Source organism: Nicotiana tabacum, chromosome 1 (genome assembly GCF_000715075.1).
Source record: "Nicotiana tabacum cultivar K326 chromosome 1, ASM71507v2, whole genome shotgun sequence".
Lineage (NCBI taxonomy): Eukaryota > Viridiplantae > Streptophyta > Magnoliopsida > Solanales > Solanaceae > Nicotiana > Nicotiana tabacum.
Window position 1 is genome coordinate 152681159 of NC_134080.1, and position 20563 is coordinate 152701721.

The following is a 20563-nucleotide window of genomic DNA, read 5'->3' on the forward strand; positions in this document are numbered from 1 at the left end:
ACGAGAAGAGGTAGAGGGAGACCTAAGAAGTATTGGGGAGAGGTGATCAGGCAGGACATGGCACGGCTGCACATTTCCGAGAACATGGCCCTTGATAGGAAGGCTTGGAGGTCAAGCATTAGGGTTGTAGGATATAGGTAGTAAAGCTTTCCTTACTTCATTCCGGGGGTGAGGCGGGGTTGGATTAGGGTTGGTCTTAGATGGCTTGCAGTTTATGTTGGACCCACACCATTCTTGTTGTTTGTCTTAGCCCCGGGCCTTTGATTATGGTTACTGTTATTGCATGTCATTCATCTTTCGGTTTTTATGTGTATGTTACTATTACGGTTTCTATTGGAGTTACTAATGAATTATCTCTTCTTGTTTTTTTTACTTTATTTTCATCTTTCTGAGCCGAGGGTCTATCGAAAATAGCCTCTCGGCCCCTATCGGGGCAGGGGTAAGGTCTGCGTATACATTACCCTCCCCAGACCCCACTATGTGGGATTTTACTGGGTAGTTGTTGTTGTTGTAAGCCTCAAAGAAACTTATTTAGTTTCTAAAATTCGCGAAAACAGTTGGTTATATTGAGACTATACATAAAGCAAAGATTTAATATCTTCTATTACTACAACTTGTAGTAGGGTAATATGTATGTGAAAAGCTATCCGCTCTATTCTCCAATTTGTACTACACAAATAAAAGAATACCACAATAAAGTGGATGTTTATTGATATAAACACTCATATCATAATAAACTTGGAGTTTATTGATAATTTCACACGTCATGTGTAAATATGAAGTTTATCAATATTGATAATTTATTCAATTGGCATAATTGATTTAGCCATGTTAATTTAAGTATGATGTGCAAAAATAATAGAGAATTTACATGGGCAAATATTAAAGAACTAGAAAGTTCTTTACAAATTCTCTTATATTGCTTGTTCTCATTGATTAATTGTCCAACTAAAATTGGGATTGAATCCCATGAATACTGAAAATATCAAAGGTGAATATGGGCTCATTCACCTTCCATGTATACCACATAAGATGCATTTATGAGATGGTTACATGTGTGATTATTATTAACCTGCAACCTGGTTTGCGAGGTAACTTGCACAATAATTTAATTTAGAGCATAATTTCTAGATTTTCTATTCAAGAAAGTTTATCTTGATAAGTTGGTTTACATCACAGCTGATTTGGCAAAATAATTTATTGAGTGCCTCCACTTAATAGCTAAATTGTTGTTGATGAGAACAAAGTTATCTATATCAATTTGGTATAGGTTATATATGAACGTATATTATATTCTCCCCTCATAAGTGGTTCAGGGTCAAGAACCAAATAATTCCATCTTATTATTAATGATGTGCGGTGTACATTTGATTAACGTCATAACACACAAAGATGGGTTCTCAAAGTTGAGGAAACAAGTTAGTTTCTATAACATGAGGGGGAAATAAGATAAACAATTGAAGAAAAAGTTACTTGGAATGAATTATCATTTGTACATTTAGATCCTCGAATAAGATAATATGAACTTGAAGTTCATAAAAGATAATTCATTTGCAATATATTGCAAGCATGCCAGATGCATTTGCTGACCTAAAGCAAGTAATTATATTCTCATTGCAAATGCTCATATTAAGTCCTAGAAGGACAAAATCTATGGTACGCTTAAAGCGTATAGACAAATCAGTTTCAAATAAAACTTCTTGATAAAGAAGATGAGCAAATGATCAAAATGATCATAATAAGGAGGCAAGTGATCTAGAAGATCACATGACATCACACTTCATAAAATCTCAGAAGAGATTCAGGTACCTGAAAATATGAATGAAGAGATCTCTATGTCATGTCCTTATGAAAGAATGTTGGAACCGATATAAAATGTTCGTCAACGACATCTATCATAGCGCTAAGTATAGATGAGGATCTTAAGTCTATCGAATATAGACACAAAAATATTTCCCAAATGGAAGAGACACAATTCAAGTAGAATTGGTTTCATATGAAAGACATATAGTTTTGGACATGTAGTTCAAACGCTTGAAAGTATAAAGTCAATGGTGTGTGCAATCACCTTTATCTATCTTATATGTCTAGGCATGACATAATAATTGATATGCATCTAAAGTCTATTTATATGGGTTATTTGACTATACTTATATGACAATCCTTGAAGGATTTAAATCGCTTGAAGCATATACAATTCTTGGTCCTGAAGTACCATATCCTAAGTGCAATTTATGCACAAATGTATCTTGCTATAAATATAAGCATGATAATGTGTTAGCGAGAATGCCTCTATGGAGATATTGAAGAGCCATTCCACAATATTTATGAAGACATTATATCACGAATGATGATTTCAATATGCAAAATATTCATTCAAGTTAATATGGATGATTTATTTATCAAATCTCTACCAACGATCTCTTGAAGATGGTGCACAAGATTGGAATGTGAAGGCTCAAGGATGTCAATTGATGCTCTCATCAGGGGGAGTTAATACACGTTTTACTATTTTACCCTTAAAAGGTTTTGTCCCAATGGGTTTTCCTTGCAAGGTTTTTAACGAGACAACCAAAAGGTGTATTGTTAGATATGTGTACTCTTTTTCCTTCTCTACAAGTTTTTGCCGACTGGGTTTTATTTTTTTCCACTACTAGAAATACAGACTTTTTCCATGGAAGAATCGGTGGGAAATCTTTGTGAAATTTCAATATTCCCACGGTATTCCCAGGGGAGACCCTTGGTGGGAAAATGACTAGTGGGAAAATAGTTTCCCACGACATTCGTGGGTAATTCCCAGCAAGTTTCTCACTGAGGATTTGGTGGGGTCACCAAGTGTAACTTCTCACAAACGTCGTGGGAAAAGTAAGAAAATAAAATAATTTAATTTTCTTAAGTTTTCCACCGAATCCGTGGGAAGTATTAAAAATAATTTAGATATTTTTTTTTATTTTACCCATGGAGGTAGTGGGAAAGATTCATAACACATATGAACATTCCCACGAAAATCAGTGGAAAATGTTGAAATTTTGGGGAAAATGTACAAAATTCCCACAGAGTCGGTGGAAAATCTGAAAAATATCTTCATGGCCAAATCTGTTTTTAGAACTACACCACTTGCTAAACAAAAAGTACAACCAATAATACAAGACTAAATACAATTAAGCATTCAAATACCAAATTCAACATGCAATCCAATTCATTTCATTAACAACAACTAATCAATCCATTTCATAATTAATCCAACTAATCCAAAAGTAGAACAAAAACTCAAAAATCCAACATTCAATATTCAACATCCAAGTACCATCCAAGACAAGCTAATTAAAGAAACTACTTCTTAGTTATCGTTAGATGCTGGAGAACGGGGCACAAGAAATGCACCAGATGCTAAGAGGGAGTTTATCTAAGACTTGAGACTTTTAACATCACTAGTGACAAGTCTTAATGCATCGTCCTTTCACCTCATTTATTCCTCTCTTAGCCTATCTTCTTCCTCCCCTCGCTTTGCCTCTTCTTCCCTTGCAGCCCTTTCTTAAAGATACAACTCCGTAATCTTCGCTACCTTCCTATTCAATTACTCAAACTCATCTAGATCAACCGAGAAATATGATGAAGAATAAGAACCAGACAATCCAGAAGTACGACGGCCGAGACTAAACTCTTGATCCAAGGTCGTAAACTCTCCCCCTTATGCACGCCACCAGTTACCTTAATCCACATGTCCATGATCTCCTCTTGGGTTGGTTGGATTGGCCTACCTTGATCATCAATCGACTGGCTTTGAATGAACTCCTCCAAGATTCGTTTGAAATTATCCTGTAAAAAAATTACAATTATTATACAAGTAAAATTTTAAAGAAAATTTATGCAAGTATCTTTATTTCTCAAATTTTAAAGTGAAACACACGGAAAGATAATGTGTAGACAATGTATCAGTAGTTCTAATGGGAAAAAATTACTACACCATCTCTTTTGTAAAAATCAATACCCATAAGCTACTAGCTACTAGTTCTTCGGTATTTGTAACGGGGAAACAATAAGATGAATTCCAGTATATTTCCCCAAACAAAATTTTTTACATACAAAATCTCAATAAGAAGATACAAATGAAGGAACATAGAAATATTAGGTTTTGAATTATATGAAAAAGTCTTTAGGCTTTTCCACATTTTCGAACAGCTCAAGAATGAACTACATTTGGTTTTGGTTTTTATCTAGTTCTAGAATTGTTCTTCATTTTTCTCTCTTTAGCTTCTTCATCTATGAATGCAGAAGTTAATCTATCTACAAGGTTTTGCCATCATAGGTATATCGTCATGATCATAATAAAAAAGAGAGAGATAAGGAAAACACATAATAGCAACGAAGCAGCACCAAACCGACACAAGAGCGATGGAAGAACTACAATTAACCAAAAGAGATAGTATTTGAATTTAGATGATATTGTTACATGAGTGATAGGTACAATTCAACAAGAAGTTGATTTTGTAGCATTTGAAGCAGAAACAAACAAGAGTTTATTTCACTATCTACCTATCAAACATATGCAAGATTTGCAGAATGGAACTATGTGCGAAACTTGTGAGGTCAAAAAGACAAGCAAAAGTTGTAGGGCTAAATAAGGACAGTAGGGTATCCATTGCCTAAAAAGGTGGAATTTTGCTTCTTTTGCTTTAGCCCAAAGAAGAGAGAAAAATACATTATATACAGATGGTAAGAGACCATTTTGTGTAAATTAGATTCTTTAAAAAAAATTTGAGTAGGTGAAGAAGGAGGTGAGTGAATGGAAAAAATTGGCAGAAGAGGCTACTGGAGTAGAGGGTTCATCAAGCTTGAATTTAGATAAATTAGTAGAGGATGTACTTCTGTCCAAGAATTTAGTTCATTAGTAGATATATTGCTTAACTCAAAATGAACAGAAAAAGGTCAAACCTGAAAGTATGAGTTTCTTACTTTTAGAAGAAAAAAGAGTGTCAACAAGGATACAATCAGTATCAAGTAAACAAACAGCAAATTGGAGGGGTAGTAAAATACATCTTATTTCCACCTCTATGTACAATTTTCTTTTTCATGTATTTCCTTTCAGAACTTCATTTGAATGCACTCTTGGCACATAATGTGCGATCAATTCAACTTATGGTTTACAAACCAGGAAAAAGGCAAGAAAATGACCAACTAATGTAGTACCTAGTTGTTTAAAAAGTACTGGAGATGTAACTATTACAAGTACCGGAAAACTAGTAGCTAGTAGCTTAAAAAGAAATGGTCACACCCCCCCCCCCCCCCGCCCAAAAGGCCAAAACTACTGTCTAGTATTGACAATCATACATCCCGTCTCAATTCCTATTATGCAACAGAGGCTAGTCTTGATTAAGAGTTGCAGACCAAAAAGCAACTAAAGACAAAATGCCAGACTTAAACCCCATGTGATTTATGCTACTAATTGCCAAACTTTTACCATCCCAAACCAATCAATATTCTTTTCAACAAACATAATCCTAAAGAATCTGTGACCCATGTTTCTGAGATGACATTTTTCGAGTGCAGAAAAAATAGTAGAGCAATAAACATACAACAACAAGAACAAACACATCCCCGAGTATAATGGCGATTATAGCTAATGAACTGGAAATTCAGAAGAACAAATGCTTCATTTTAGGGGACTCATAAGCAAACTAACTTTATCCTTTGCCTCTAAAGAAGGCTTAAGAAAGAGCAGTACTATTAGAAGAAAGAGCAGTACTAATGAGCAGTATTATTAAACTAGCTTAAAACTCCCTACAACTCTCAGCATTCACCACAGCCTCAGACTTAAAACTAACGAGACTTTCACAGTTTTTAGAGCTCTTTGCATTTTGAAAAGCTCATTAATAAGCTACCAACAAATAAGCTAGTTTAAAATAAAGCTCATTAATCTTACATGGATTCTGGAAAGATCTTAATCATCTTCGTTATTTTTCTTCCTATCTCTGCCATTAGATTCGCTCTTTATGCATATGTTAGGCAGTTTAAAACAATATTACCAACAATCTCATGTTAGAACCATAATAACTCAGTTTTTAGTTTCACAAATCTAATGCAGCAAATAAATTTACTGAAAAGATGCTTAAATATGTAGTGAATAACTTAGGGAGCGCTTCTCCTTTTAATGGGATCTACGTTGTACTGATTCAGATTAATTGGGCTAGTGAGTTATGAATATCGGATGGTTAAACAAAAAAAAGAGTTATATCTTGAGACTTGAGAGGAGACCCTTCACATTTCTGAAAAAGACTTAAACGAAAGTGGAAAGCAAGAATCAGCAATACAACTAGATGAAAGCGAAGTAAGCTCACAAACAGCTAATCAGTAAACAGAAGAGACAAAAGCCACATTTGAGGGAATATTGACACTCCTAAAGTTTTGCAGGATGCAACTAAGTTCTTTTGATACTTCTTGATTACATCAAAATGAAGAGTCTGAAATCTATTTGATTAGGAAATTAGATACAAACTAGAGTTATCCGAAGACGTTAATAATATCATACGTTGAAGCAATTATTAGAAGCCTATAGCACTTCAAATATGAATCAAAAAATTAGCCATAGCAAGAGGGAAAACTAGTTGTAGTACCTCAAATAGTCTGACACATGAAGGAAGCAAACAAATCCAATTGATCACTGTCAACTGCTTATATTCTTGAGAATTTTCCACATTACTAATAAAAGCTATACGCAAAAGGATATGATTCAATTAAGATATGTATTCCTTTGGTTTATTGGAGCAGATCAGACATAGATTTGCTTTCTAAATTTCCAAAAAAATCTTTCTTCTTCCTAATTCCGCCATAGATTTGCTTTCTACAGCATTATTAGACAAAAATCTGAGCTTTTACTCCATGAAAGCACTTTTACCCTCAACTTTGCACAAAATCATTAATCTATACATCTATTTACTCTACAGAAATCACTGACCTTTGCTCCATAGCACCTTTCACCTTAAATTACTACCAGCAAGACAAATTTACACATTATAAAACAAAAATCTACCAAGCTACCCCATCTTACTGAGAGTACATCTGATCCAACTAAAGAAAACCAAACAAAAATTCACAATTTACATTTAAAAATCAGCCTTTTCACAAACAATGAACTTAATCCACAATGTCAAATCACCCATCACTTAATTCACACACACAAGACACAAATCTCAAAACCCCGCATATTCTAACAACATAGATCTATTTCATAAATAAAAAAGAAAAGACTTACAGGACAACATACTTTTTCAACAATATTAGATGTCAAGCTAAATATATCAACAACTACTCAAGTTATAACATGTTAACTGAGAACTTACTCACCTATTTGTAGATAGGAGATATGAAGTATATCACTCTGAATGATGGTCGAAAACCTTGCCCTGACTGGCGTAACACAGCAGTGCTGGATCCTGAAGACTGTAAGCCCCTTTCTAGGTGGGTTGATGTCTTATGTTATAACGATTAAAGTTCAGTAAAGTATATATCGAGGTTTGTAGCAGTATAAAATTAAGAGGACAACATTAACTTTTTAATCCTAGGGTTTGAAACAATATAAAATCCCTAAAATTCGAAGTCTTTTGGGGGAAATCAAAACGAAAAAAGGAGATCGGGTGAGTATGTGTGTGTGAGAGAGAGAGACTTACCTGGGAATGGGAACTCGTCTCTGCGTGCAGTGAGAGAGACAGAGGGGGAAAACACTAAAAGACTTGAGAGAAAAACTGTAAAACGTTAATAATAAAAAGTTTCCCACTACTACCGTGGGAAAGTTTTTTCATAATTATAAAAAACAATTAAATATTCAAAAAAATTCGTACATAGTTTATTTATTGTTTAAGTTCCCACCGTCTTCTCTGGGAATTTTTTTAATTTTATATATAATTATTTTTTTAATAAATTTTTCAACTGAATCAGAGGGAATTAAAAGGCGCGCATTTTTCCGCCAAAACATTCCCACGAATAGTCAATGGGAAATGTTATTTATTCAAAAAATTTATATTTTCCATTGTATTTCGGTGGAAATTGCCACTGATAATTTTTTCGTGGGAAATTTCCGTGGGAAAATGCTATGTTTCTAGTAGTGAGTTAAGGTTTTAACAAGGCACATTATCTGTTGAATAGACATTCATGACGAGTGTTATAAATAGAATTCTATTTAAGGTAAATGTCTATATTCTAGAGAGATTCTAGGGTTTGTTACTTGGTGGCCAAGCACTTTTCTCTTATAAATAGAGGGGTTCTATTCTATTGTAATTGATCTCATATCAATAAAAATTCTCTTGTCTCTACATTTCTCTACAAGATTCTTCTTCTTTTATTGTTTCATAGCACTATGGCATTATTTAATATTTTTAGTTACTTTTGGCTAGTTTCGAGTCATTTAGAAGTCATCTGCGCGCGCGGCATCAGACCCTGATGCCAAGCACCAGTGCCCAGCCTCAGGCCAGCACATCAAGTGTCGCGCGCGCCCACAGCAACGCGCGCGCAGACCTGCAAGACAAAGATGCTGCCATCGGACTTAGTTTTTCCTTGTAATAATCTAAGTCCTTTTCATTGTAATCATAGACTAGTTTTCATCATTTTCATTTCAGTGTGCTTCTACAGCTTTATTAGGACTAGTCTTGTCACTTTATTTTTTTTAAGCATTATTAAGGGGGACCAAACAATCAAACATTTCAATTAGCATTTTCTGGTGTCTCTCCCCCTCGACACCACATCATTGTAATCATCATTTTCAGTCATCAATAAAATCATCATCAGCATTCAAAACCCAATTCTCTCTCAAGCTTCCGCAATTGCCCACGACATTGGTTTTCCCGCACGGCACTGACAATCTAGTCTAGCGTGCGGCGAGGACCTCATTGGCGGACAGCAACCGCACTGACATCGGTTGCTTAGCCTTACGTTGCCCTTCCAAAGATCATCAGGAAGGCGTTGCGTAACAGTTGGTATCAGAGCCTAGGCTCGACATCGGACGAGGGAAAACATTTGCCATCATCACCATTTCTGACCATGGTGAATCATGGGGAGCGGGGGGAGGGGGAGGGGGGAGGGGCTATAGATAGTCGGGATCTATCCCTAACTCGAGTTTTGACCGTGGGAGCCTTGGTTGACTTTTTGAGGATTTGTGTAGAGATCGAAGCTTTATGTTTAGTGATTTTTTTCTATGGATTTTTTTTATGTTATTGAGTTTTTTACTAGATTTGGGTCAATTGGAATTGAATTTGACGGTTAGGCAGCTTTTGCTTGATTTGCGGTTGTCGGGTAGAGGTAAGTCTCTTGTCTATCCTTGTAAGAAAAAATTTCCCCATAGGTTATATGATTGCTACTTGATTCATGATTTAGGAACCACGTATATGTGAGGCGACGAGTATATATGCATAACTAGGTTTGACCATATCTTGTATTATTGACTTAAGTTGTGCTTTTATTTAATTATGTGGAATTTCTATTCATATTGCAATTGATTCAATAACTATGTAATAATTTATATTCATGATTCAGGAGCATGCCTAGGGCTTTGACTTGTTGATTTGACATGAGAGTTACTTTGCTATGTCAAGGTTTATTGTAAATTCATAATCATATAATTGCCTTATTTTCTTCATGTTTTGGATGGTTTCTATGGCCTAATTAACTCATGATAACAATATGATTAAGCTAGAAATTGATAAATAGCTTATTGAATCGTGGTGATAAATTGAGTTACATGATTTGCCTTAGCCTGATGGCTATTTGAGTTTTTATCTGCATTCTTATTATCATGTCTTATGCCTTTTATTATAATTTTTTTACACACGCGCATGAGCGGAAAAGTATATTATTAAAGAAAGTTAAGAATTTTGGCACTACAGGCACTTGAGCAAATATTGATATTGATTATTTGATTGATAATGTTATGATTTGATTGGGTTGTACGCCGCAATGATTGATTGATTGATGATCATTAAAAATAAAATTATAAATGCTTGGGTTATGGATCCGTCCCTCCGGAGTCAGGTGATTACCCATGTTACCTTGGGCCTTGTGAGGTACCCGTGATTCTCTTGGTGCTTGTTGGACACGTGATGTGTCAGGAACATGGATTTGTCCACTAGGTTGTTGAGATAGGGATCCTTTGCATGCATATGTATATTTGCTTAGACTCATGCTATGAATTGACGAAGGTACTGTTGACTGTTATCATGTTTTAGGCGAGATTTGGGATGCTGATATCTTATTTGATTTATGTTTTTTGAAAAGCATGCCTAAATGCCGATGGCTGATGAGCTATATCTTTAGTCTTTATACTTCTTGATGATATCATGCCTAGTTTCTCGTTGGATTATTCTCTCATCTGCTTATTTGACTTCTAGTGAGTATTGGAGTTAATCCGTCGCCACTAGTTCTTTGAGGCTAGACTTGATACTTTTGGGTATCGTGATTTGTACTCATACTATGGTTTTGTGCATTTTCTATAGGTTCTGAAGCTAGTGTAAGTGGCATTCATCTGAGTCAGTAGGAGCACTTGTGGAGACCTTGTGGTGAGCTTCTTTACTTGATCGATTCGCAGCATATGGTATCCTCTTCCCTAACAGTGTATTTAGATGATTTCTCATACTCCTGATAGACGTTTTTGATGATTATGACATCCGAGTTTTGGACAGTATTAGCAACTGTGGTCGTGTTTAGACCATACCTTAAATAGTTTTATCTATATTGCCAGATTTGAGATTATTATGTTTCTCGTCATATTGAGTAGTTTGTTAAGACTGATTTATATGCTTTAAAATTATGATTATTCATTTTTTGGCTTGCCTAGCGAGTGGGTTAGGAGCAATCACGACCTTTGGTGGGTTTTCGGATCTTGACATTTCAATTCGCTACATATATAACGGATTCAATCAAGTAGATTACAAACAAAATGGGAATAAATGAGGCATGATATCTACACTATTATCATCTGTGATCTGATGAATGCTGCAATCAATGACATTCACTACTAGAAATCCGGTAAAAAACGACCATAAAAAGCGACCAAAGTTGGTCGCTTATAAGCCTAAAAGCGACCAAAAAGCGACCAAACATGCCTGGTCGTAATATTGTTGGTCCCTTTATTTTAGGGACCAAAGTTGGTCGCTAATTAGCGACCAACTTTGGTCTCTAAGGTAAAAGGACCAAATATTCCGGGTAAAGACTATAGCGACCAACTTTGGTCGCTTTATTATTTTAATAATATAATTTTGGCGACCAAAGTTGGTCTCTAAATGTAAAATACGTTATTTATTTATTTATTATTAATCAAAAAAAAGCGACCAACTTTGGTCTCTAATCCAAATATTATATTTTAAAATCTGGAAAATAGAGACCAGATTGGTCGCTTTTTTATTTATTTATTTTATTTTTTTAAAAATAAGCGACCATAGTTGGTCGCTAACTTCAAGAAATAATTTTTTTTAAATTATAAGCGACCAACTTTGGTCGCTATATTTCCAGAAATTATTTTTTAAAATAGAATAGCGACCAAAGTTGGTCGCTTTTGAGAAATCTGGGTTAAATAGCGACCAAGGTTGGTCGCTATTGCCCAGAAAATTGTTTTTTTTAAGGGAAAAGAGACCAATTAGCGACCAAAGTTGGTCTCTTTTCTTGGTATATTTTTGCCAGAAAATGCCTGTTTTGGCAGCTACACCACCTGTCAGCGTACCAAAAATCATAAACATGCATTTTATGCCAACAACAACAACAACAACAATAACAACAATAAAAAACAACAAAATATAAAGTTCAATAGAACTAACACATTAAGCTAACAAAACTAAGTTAACGCTTATTACAAGCCCATTCGAAAACTGGTTCTATTGTCTAGTTCAAAGTATATAAAGTACTCAAGGAGTGTTCTATCAGCATCCTCATCCCAAAGTTAGATACCCTCGCCCGACTCATTAGGTGGCTGACTGCGTATGTATTCCCCCACATCAGCTGTAAAGCGAACCTATAAGAAAAATTATATTGAATTAGTATTTCAAAATTTATATAAAAGTAAATCAAAATACTTAATGAAAAGTAAAAAACTTACATGTATAGTCGAGGCTCGACCCTCGACCCACCTTTCTAGATCAGTCTCTTTCTTCTTCTTTACAATACGAGTCTCATTGAATAACTCATCTTACTTCATTGGCATCATAAAGTTGTCTGGTGGCTTTGGTGATTATCCTCGTGGTACTATTACTCGGGATGAACTTAGATACAGAGAGTAACTTGGATACAGTACCCGACAGGGTGTGTCTTTGATCAATTGTTGTTCTCATTAGCGACAATGATGATGAGAAGGCAATGGCATGTGTTTCAAACAGTGATGGTGTAGGTAAGAATTTAACATTTCCTAAGCAGATAAAAGAAGAGGTTATAGAGGAATTCTCTACTTCCTCTTGGAAAATGAAGTAGAGAATTCCTCTATAACCTTTTCTTTTATCAATTTAGGAAATGTTAAATTCCTACCTACACCATCACTGTTTGAAACACATGCCATTGCCTTCTCATCATCATTGTCGCTAATGAGAACAACAATTAAAGGCACACTATGCCATGTACTGTGTCTAAGTTATTCTTGGTGGAAGTTGCATTGCATGTCTAATAAAGTCATCAACCCCTTCTACAAAATCCTCCCGCAATCCTAAATTTCAATTCATATCCACAAAAGTTCAATTCATATCCTAAAGGCTCAATTCATATCCTAAAAGTTCAATTCATACACAAAAATTTCAATTCATATCCTAAAAGTTCAATTCATACACAAAAATTTCAATTCATATCCTAAAGGTTCAACTCATATCCACAAAAGTTCAAGTCATATCCTAAAATTTCAATTTATAAACTAAAATTCCAATACATAAACCAAAAATTTCAATTCATATCCTAAAGGTTCAACGCATATCCATAAAAGTTCAAGTCATATCCTAAAATTTCAATTTATAAACTAAAATTCCAATACATAAACTAATATCCTAAAGGTTCAATTCATATCCTAAAGGTTCAACTCATATCCACAAATGTTCAAGTCATATCCTAAAATTTCAATTTATAAACTAAAATTCCAATACATAAACTAATATCCTAAAGGTTCAATTCATATCCTAAAGGTTCAACTCATATCCACAAAAGTTCAAGTCATATCCTAAATTTTAATTTATAAACTAAAATTCCAATATATAAACTAAAAGTCCAATTCATATCCTAAAGGTTCAATTCATATCCTAAAGGTTCAACTCATATCCACAAAAGTTCAAGTCATATCCTAAAATTTCAATTTATAAACTAAAATTCTAATACATAAACTAAAAGTCCAATTCATATCCAAAAAGTTCAATTCATATCCTAAAGGTTCAAGTCATATCCACAAAAGTTCAAGTCATATCCTAAAATTTCAATTTATAAACTAAAATTTCAATACATAAACTAATATCCTAAAGGTTCAATTCATATCCTAAAGGTTCAACTCATATCCACAAAAGTTCAAGCCATATCCTAAAATTTCAATTTATAAACTAAAATTCCAATACATAAACTAAAAGTCCAATTCATATCCTAAAGGTTCAATTCATATCCTAAAGGTTCAACTCATATCCACAAAAGTTCATGTCATATCCTAAAATTCCAATTTATAAACTAAAATTCCAATACATAAACTAAAAGTCGAATTCATATCCTAAAGGTTCAATTAATATCCTTAAGGTTCAACTGATATCCATAAAAGTTCAAGTCATATCCTAAAATTTCAATTTATAAACTAAAATTTCAATACATAAACTAAAAGTCCAATTCATATCCTAAATGTTCAATTCATATCCTAAAGGTTTAACTCATATCCACAAAAGTTCAAGTCATATCCTAAAATTTCAATTTATAAACTAAAATTCCAATATATAAACCAATATCCTAAAGGTTCAATTCATATCCTAAAGGTTCAACTCATATCCACAAAAGTTCAAGTCATATCCTAAAATTTTAATTTATAAACTAAAATTCCAATATATAAACTAAAAGTCCAATTCATATCCTAAAGGTTCAATTCATATCCTAAAGGTTCAACTCATATCCACAAAAGTTCAAGTCATATCCTAAAATTTCAATTTATAAACTAAAATTCCAATACCTAAACTAAAAGTCCAATTCATATCCTAAAAGTTCAATTCATATCCTAAAGATTCAAGTCATATCCACAAAAGTTCAAGTCATATCCTAAAATTTCAATTTATAAACTAAAATTCCAATACATAAACTAATATCCTAAAGGTTCAATTCATATCCTTAAGGTTCAACTCATATCCACAAAAGTTCAAGTCATATCCTAAATTTTAATTTATAAACTAAAATTCCAATATATAAACTAAAAGTCCAATTCATATCCTAAAGGTTCAATTCATATCCTAAAGGTTCAACTCATATCCACAAAAGTTCAAGTCATATCCTAAAATTTCAATTTATAAACTAAAATTCCAATACATAAACTAAAAGTCCAATTCATATCCTAAATGTTCAATTCATATCCTAAAAGTTCAACATATTCACAAAAGTTCAAGTCATATCCTAAAATTTCAATTTATAAACTAAAATTCCAATACATAAACTAATATCCTAAAGGTTCAATTCATATCCTAAAGGTGCAACTCATATCCACAAAAGTTCAATTCATATCCTAAAATTTTAATTTATAAACTAAACTTTCAATACATAAACCAAAAATTTCAATTCATATCTTAAAGGTTCAATTCATATCCTAAAGGTTCAACTCATATCCACAAAAGTTCAAGTCATATCCTAAAATTTTAATTTATAAACTAAAATTCCAATACATAATCCTAAAGGTGCAACTCTTAGAGTTTCTTCTCTTCAAACAATTTCTTCCCCAAATTAGTAAGGTAAAACTAAATATTTTGGACTAAATGTATTAATAAGAACCCTAAAAAATGCAAATAATATATAACTTTGAACCCTAATATGGTTGAGCTAACTTTGAACCCTAACATGGAGAAATTAAACCCTAATATGGAGAAATTAACTTTGAACCCTAACATGGTTGAACAAATAATATATAACTTTGAACCCTAACATGGATAAATTAAACAAAATCACTGTATTTCAAAAAAAACAAAGAAAGGAGAAAGAAACCTACCTTGGGAAAGGAGGTCGCCGGCGGTGGAGCTGCTACCGTCGGTGGTCGTCGGTGGCGCCGCTGCTGCTGGGAGTCGGAGGGGGGGGAGGGTTTGAGTGTGAGAGAGAAAAGAGAGATTTTGGGGAATTTTTTTGAAAGAATGGGAGGGGAAACCCGATTTTGACACTGGAATTAAAAATAGCGACCAACTTTGGTCGCTATTTTGGTAGCAAAATAAGTTTGACTTTTTGACCAAAATAGCGACCAAAGTTGGTCGCTATTTCTAAAAAAAATTAAATTACTTTTAATTCAATTTAAAATTATGTACATATGTAGTATAAATTTAGGATTTTAATTCAATTTAAGCTATATATATATATATATATATATATATATATATATATATATTAATTGATATAAGTCAAGACGTTTTAATTTATTGTTAATATATATACATGCATATGAGTAGGTTATAAGTCGATGAATCAATTTACAAGTGTATCAATACCTAAAAGAACTCGTCCCTGTGTTCCGAGCGCTTCATGTTCTTATATATATATATACACACTATATACTATATTATACTATATATATCGAATATACCTTGATATATAATACACTTAGTATATATACTATACTATACGATACTATGCACTAAGTATTAGTGCATTAGCTAATATTATATCGAATATAGCTTATATATATATATACACACATAATACACTATACTGTACACTTAGTATATATAATACACTTAGTATATATATACTATACTATACTATGCACTAAGTATTAGTGCATTAGCTAATATTATATCGAATATAGCTTATATATATATATATATATATATATATATATATATATATATATATATATATATATATATATATATATATATATATATATATATATGCATATGAGTAGGTTATAAGTCAATGAATCAATTTATAAGTGTATCAATACCTAAAAGAACCCGTCCCTGTGTTACGAGCGCTTCATATTCTTATATATATATATATATATATATATATATATATATATATATACTATATTATACTATATATATCGAATATACCTTGATATATAATACACTTAGTATATATACTATACTATACTATACTATGCACTAAGTATTAGTGCATTAGCTAATATTATATCGAATATAGCTATATATATATATATATATATAGCTATATATATATATATACATATATTAATTGATATAAGTCGAGACGTTTTCATTTATTGTTAATATATATACATGCATATGAGTAGGTTATAAGTCGATGAATCAATTTACAAGTGTATCAATACCTAAAAGAACCCGTCCCTGTGTTCCGAGCGCTTCATGTTCTTATATATATATATATATATATAGACACACACGCACGCTTCGTTGTACTGCTTAACTGCATATATAGCATGCGTCCCTGTGTTATTAGTGCATTAGTTAATATTATATCGAATATAAATTTTATATATATAGCTTATATACTATATACTATATATATCGAATATACCTTGATATATAATACACTTAGTATATATACTATACTATACTATACTATGCACTAAGTATTAGTGCATTAGCTAATATTATATCGAATATAGCTATATATATATATATATATATATATATATATATATATATATATATATACATATATTAATTGATATAAGTCGAGACGTTTTCATTTATTGTTAATATATATACATGCATATGAGTAGGTTATAAGTCGATGAATCAATTTACAAGTGTATCAATACCTAAAAGAACCCGTCCCTGTATTCCGAGCGCTTCATGTTCTTATATATACATACCTAATATTATATCGAATATAGATATATATATATATATATATATATATTAATTGATATAAGTCGAAACGTTTTAATACCTAAAAGAACCCGTCCCTGTATATATTGGAGTATATAGTGTGTGTGTATATATATATATATATATATATATATATATATATATATATATATATATATATATATATATATATATATTATACTATACTATACTATACTATGCACTAAGTATTAGTGCATTAGTTAATATTATATCGAATATAGCTTTTATATATATTTATATATATATTAACAATAAATTAAAACGTCTCGACTTGTATCAATTAATATATGTATATATATATAGCTTATATACTATATACTATATTATACTATATATATCGAATATACCTTGATATATAATACACTTAGTATATATACTATACTATACTATACTATACTATACTATACTATACTATACTATGCACTAAGTATTAGTGCATTAGCTAATATTATATCGTATATAGCTTATATATATATATATATATATATATATATATATATATCTATATATACACATACATACATACATACATATATTAATTGATATAAGTCGAGACATTTTAATTTATTGTTAATATATATATAGGTTATAAGTCGATGAATCAAATTACAAGTGTATCAATACCTAAAAGAACCTGTCCCTGTGTTCCGAGCGTTTCATGTTCTTATATATATATATATATATATATAGACACACACGCACGCTTCGTAGTACTACTTAACTGCATATATAGCATGTTAGAGTATATTTTAGTCTATTCATTTTGTATTACAAGTGTTAGCGGGTTACATTTATATTATTTAGATAGTAAATACAAAAGTGATTTTTAATTTTGACCATTGTTGACCTGAAAAGAGACCAACTTTGGTCGCTAAATATACATAAATTTAAATTAGCGACCAAAGTTGGTCGCTAAATTTAAATCAAATTTATTTATATTTTATATAATATTTAAAATAATAATATAATTGTTAAACGTTAGAACTCGATCCCAGATTAGCGACCAAAGTTGGTCTCTATTTTCGTAAGCGACCAACTTTGGTCGCTAAATTTGAATTATATTTTTTTATATTTTATAATTTTTTTTAAATAAAAATATAATTATTAAAATTTTATAATTGGGTCCCATTTTAGCGACCAAAGTTGGTCGCTATCTGCTTACCCCTTAATTAGCGACCAACTTTGGTCGCTAATTTAAGTTATATTTATTTATATTTTATAATTTTTTTAAAATAATATTATAATTATTATAATTATATAAGTGGGTCCCCCTGTAGCGACCAACGTTGGTCGCTAATCTCAGTATACCTTTGACCAAGCAAGTCTGACCAGTCCGGTCAATATTTTGACAAAATTAGCGACCAAGTAGCGACCAACCTTGGTCACTAATGTATATCAAATTATTTTCGCCAATTTAGCGATCAAATTTGGTCGCTTTTCTTGACAGACCAACTTTGATCGCTAAAGTTTGGTTGCTTTTTTCCGGAATTCTAGTAGTGATTGCATCTAAATGCTCAAACGTGTATGTTTTCTAGTTATACAGCCGCTAATTACATAAACAAAAGATTGCTACTCCATCGGGGGTAAGAAGGATGCATTAGGCTTTAATTTCATGGACAAGATGGACGGTGGCAGTGTAATATATATGGCCATGCTCATAACTGCCTTACCAAGGTTTCAAGTCTCCAGTTGGACCTGCTGTCCAGTTGAGTATCTTTTCTCCTGGCTTCAGATAGGTAGTCTTTTGATGAGGCAATTTCCGAGCAAGCCCATTTAAGATTTGATGAAATGCATCTCTAGGTTGGGCTGGTTGTGGGAACAACATTGCCTTCTTCATTGATGGATTGGCTAGAAACCTTTGCTTTCTTAGGACAACATGTGGTGGTATAGAAGTGAGAATAGTATCTAAGTAAGGTACATCTTTTTCTGCTACAAACACACCAATATCTTCCCAAGGGATAGCATCAGCAAAAGGCAAAACAATGTCATCGGCTATAATAACAGGTATGCAACCAAATACTACACTTTCTACTAATCTAGGACTCCATGGAGCCCAACCCAAAGGGCATAAGCAGAAAATGGCTCGTTGCATGTCCTCGTAATATGTGGTTGGGTGGTCAGTCGAGATGTCAAACAGTGGATTGTTCTTGAAATTCTCCCAAATTGATGCCCTTGCACCTCTGTGTGAATAATAATTAATTGATTTTAGAATTACGTATTAATGACTTTTTAAAGCTATGAGTCGATCAATATTTGTACGTACCTTGCATAATAACCACCTTCAGGATCATTGTTGACATCATAAAACAAACCACGAAAATAGACAAAGATGGACCTGGGAGTGTCTGGGGGAATCAAATGAGCCTGCATCTTCTGAGGGGGTGCATATGGTGGTATTGTGATTGAGCCCTCATTCAAACATACATGGTTCCGCTGTCCAAAAGTTTGGACTAAGGTAGCACGTTGTAGCAATGGAAGAATGCCTCGTTCAATAGCTTTCTCTTCCTGCGACAGAATTAAAAGGTAAGATGGAATCCGCCCACAAGTTTGCTAATTCCAATTGGGACTTACTTGATAATGAAAACAAGCTCCAAAATCATGAGGAACAAGAAAAAAGTGATCAGCTCCTTCTGTTCGATTCCAATAAGGCCAATTTGCAGAGATAAGTTGTATTGCACTCCTCATGATCCGCGGAGATTTGAAGGGCAAAGGCAACCCATTAGGTGTTAGGTCACAAGTAGGGTACACAGGGGTATAAAACCAATCAGCTTCTTCAGGATTAAGAGTTCTAACGGCACTTGATAAAAGGAATCGATGCATGAAGATTTCAGCAGCAAACATATGAGTGAGACATCTCGGGTCTTTTTGCAACAGCTTTTTGTTATATTTGCTTGGAAGTTCGTATACGTAAACTTTCAATCTTCCTACTGGGTCATCTTCAAGGACATCGCCAGCACTTCCTAATAATACCAAAACCCATGTTTTCATAAATTAAAGCTGCGATCCCCAGCAGAAATTTAAGTGAAAGAGACGAATTCAGAAATATACCAGAAATCCTCTCGCTAGTAATAGGAGCTGCCTGAGGAAGCTTTCCTACAGCAATGGTGATAGGTAGCAGCAGCAGAAACACCCAACTAATCATCGTAAATGCTAGATTTGGCATTAATGGAGATATTGATTTGTTTTGAAAGAGGCACTAGGCAGAGGACGACTATATGGCAAATGCCTGCATGCAGTTGTTGGCAAGTCGTAGACAATTTTTGGTAAGGAGTTACTATTATGTTCGGGTAGGCACCTTATTATTAGGTTCAAAGTATCTTTTCCTTCCAATAAATTAAATGCCATTTCGTAGACATGCATTTACCGTCTATATAGTACTAGACATGCCTTCTGTTTCCAATGTACCTAAACTAAGTTTTACCTTCTAGTAGTAGTACCAGCCAAGCCAAGTTTCTTGATTTCTTTCATTTTCTTTTTTCAACAAAGAAAACGACCGTGATACTACCAATGGATTGGGCTGTAACCTACGACCACGAAGCATACGTAGTATTGCA

General features: G+C 32.9%; 1 protein-coding gene and 1 long non-coding RNA gene across 4 annotated transcripts; both read right to left on the bottom strand.

Annotated features, from left to right (window-relative positions):
* Positions 1 to 3181: 3181 nt before the first annotated feature.
* LOC107787880 (uncharacterized) lies at positions 3182 to 7763 on the bottom strand. The gene is made up of 2 exons (XR_001648500.2): positions 7345 to 7763; positions 3182 to 3819 (listed from the first exon to the last, which is right to left on the bottom strand). It is a non-coding gene; the product is annotated as an uncharacterized LOC107787880 (long non-coding RNA).
* Positions 7764 to 12525: 4762 nt separating this feature from the next.
* LOC107809178 (putative beta-1,4-xylosyltransferase IRX10) lies at positions 12526 to 20213 on the bottom strand. Of its 3 annotated transcripts, none has more exons than XM_075254089.1 (6): positions 20058 to 20213; positions 19581 to 19969; positions 19273 to 19514; positions 18680 to 19189; positions 15173 to 15235; positions 12526 to 12673 (listed from the first exon to the last, which is right to left on the bottom strand). In XM_075254089.1, the coding sequence occupies exons 1-5, from the start codon at positions 20170 to 20172 to the stop codon at positions 15205 to 15207; spliced, it is 1287 nt and encodes a 428-aa protein (XP_075110190.1). In that variant the 5' UTR covers positions 20173 to 20213; the 3' UTR covers positions 12526 to 12673; positions 15173 to 15204. The 3 variants fall into 3 exon arrangements, with proteins under 3 accessions (XP_075110190.1, XP_075110186.1, XP_016489257.1); XM_075254085.1 differs by having other exon boundaries at positions 15173 to 15238; XM_016633771.2 differs by lacking the exons at positions 12526 to 12673; positions 15173 to 15235 and having other exon boundaries at positions 18587 to 19189.
* Positions 20214 to 20563: the final 350 nt, after the last annotated feature.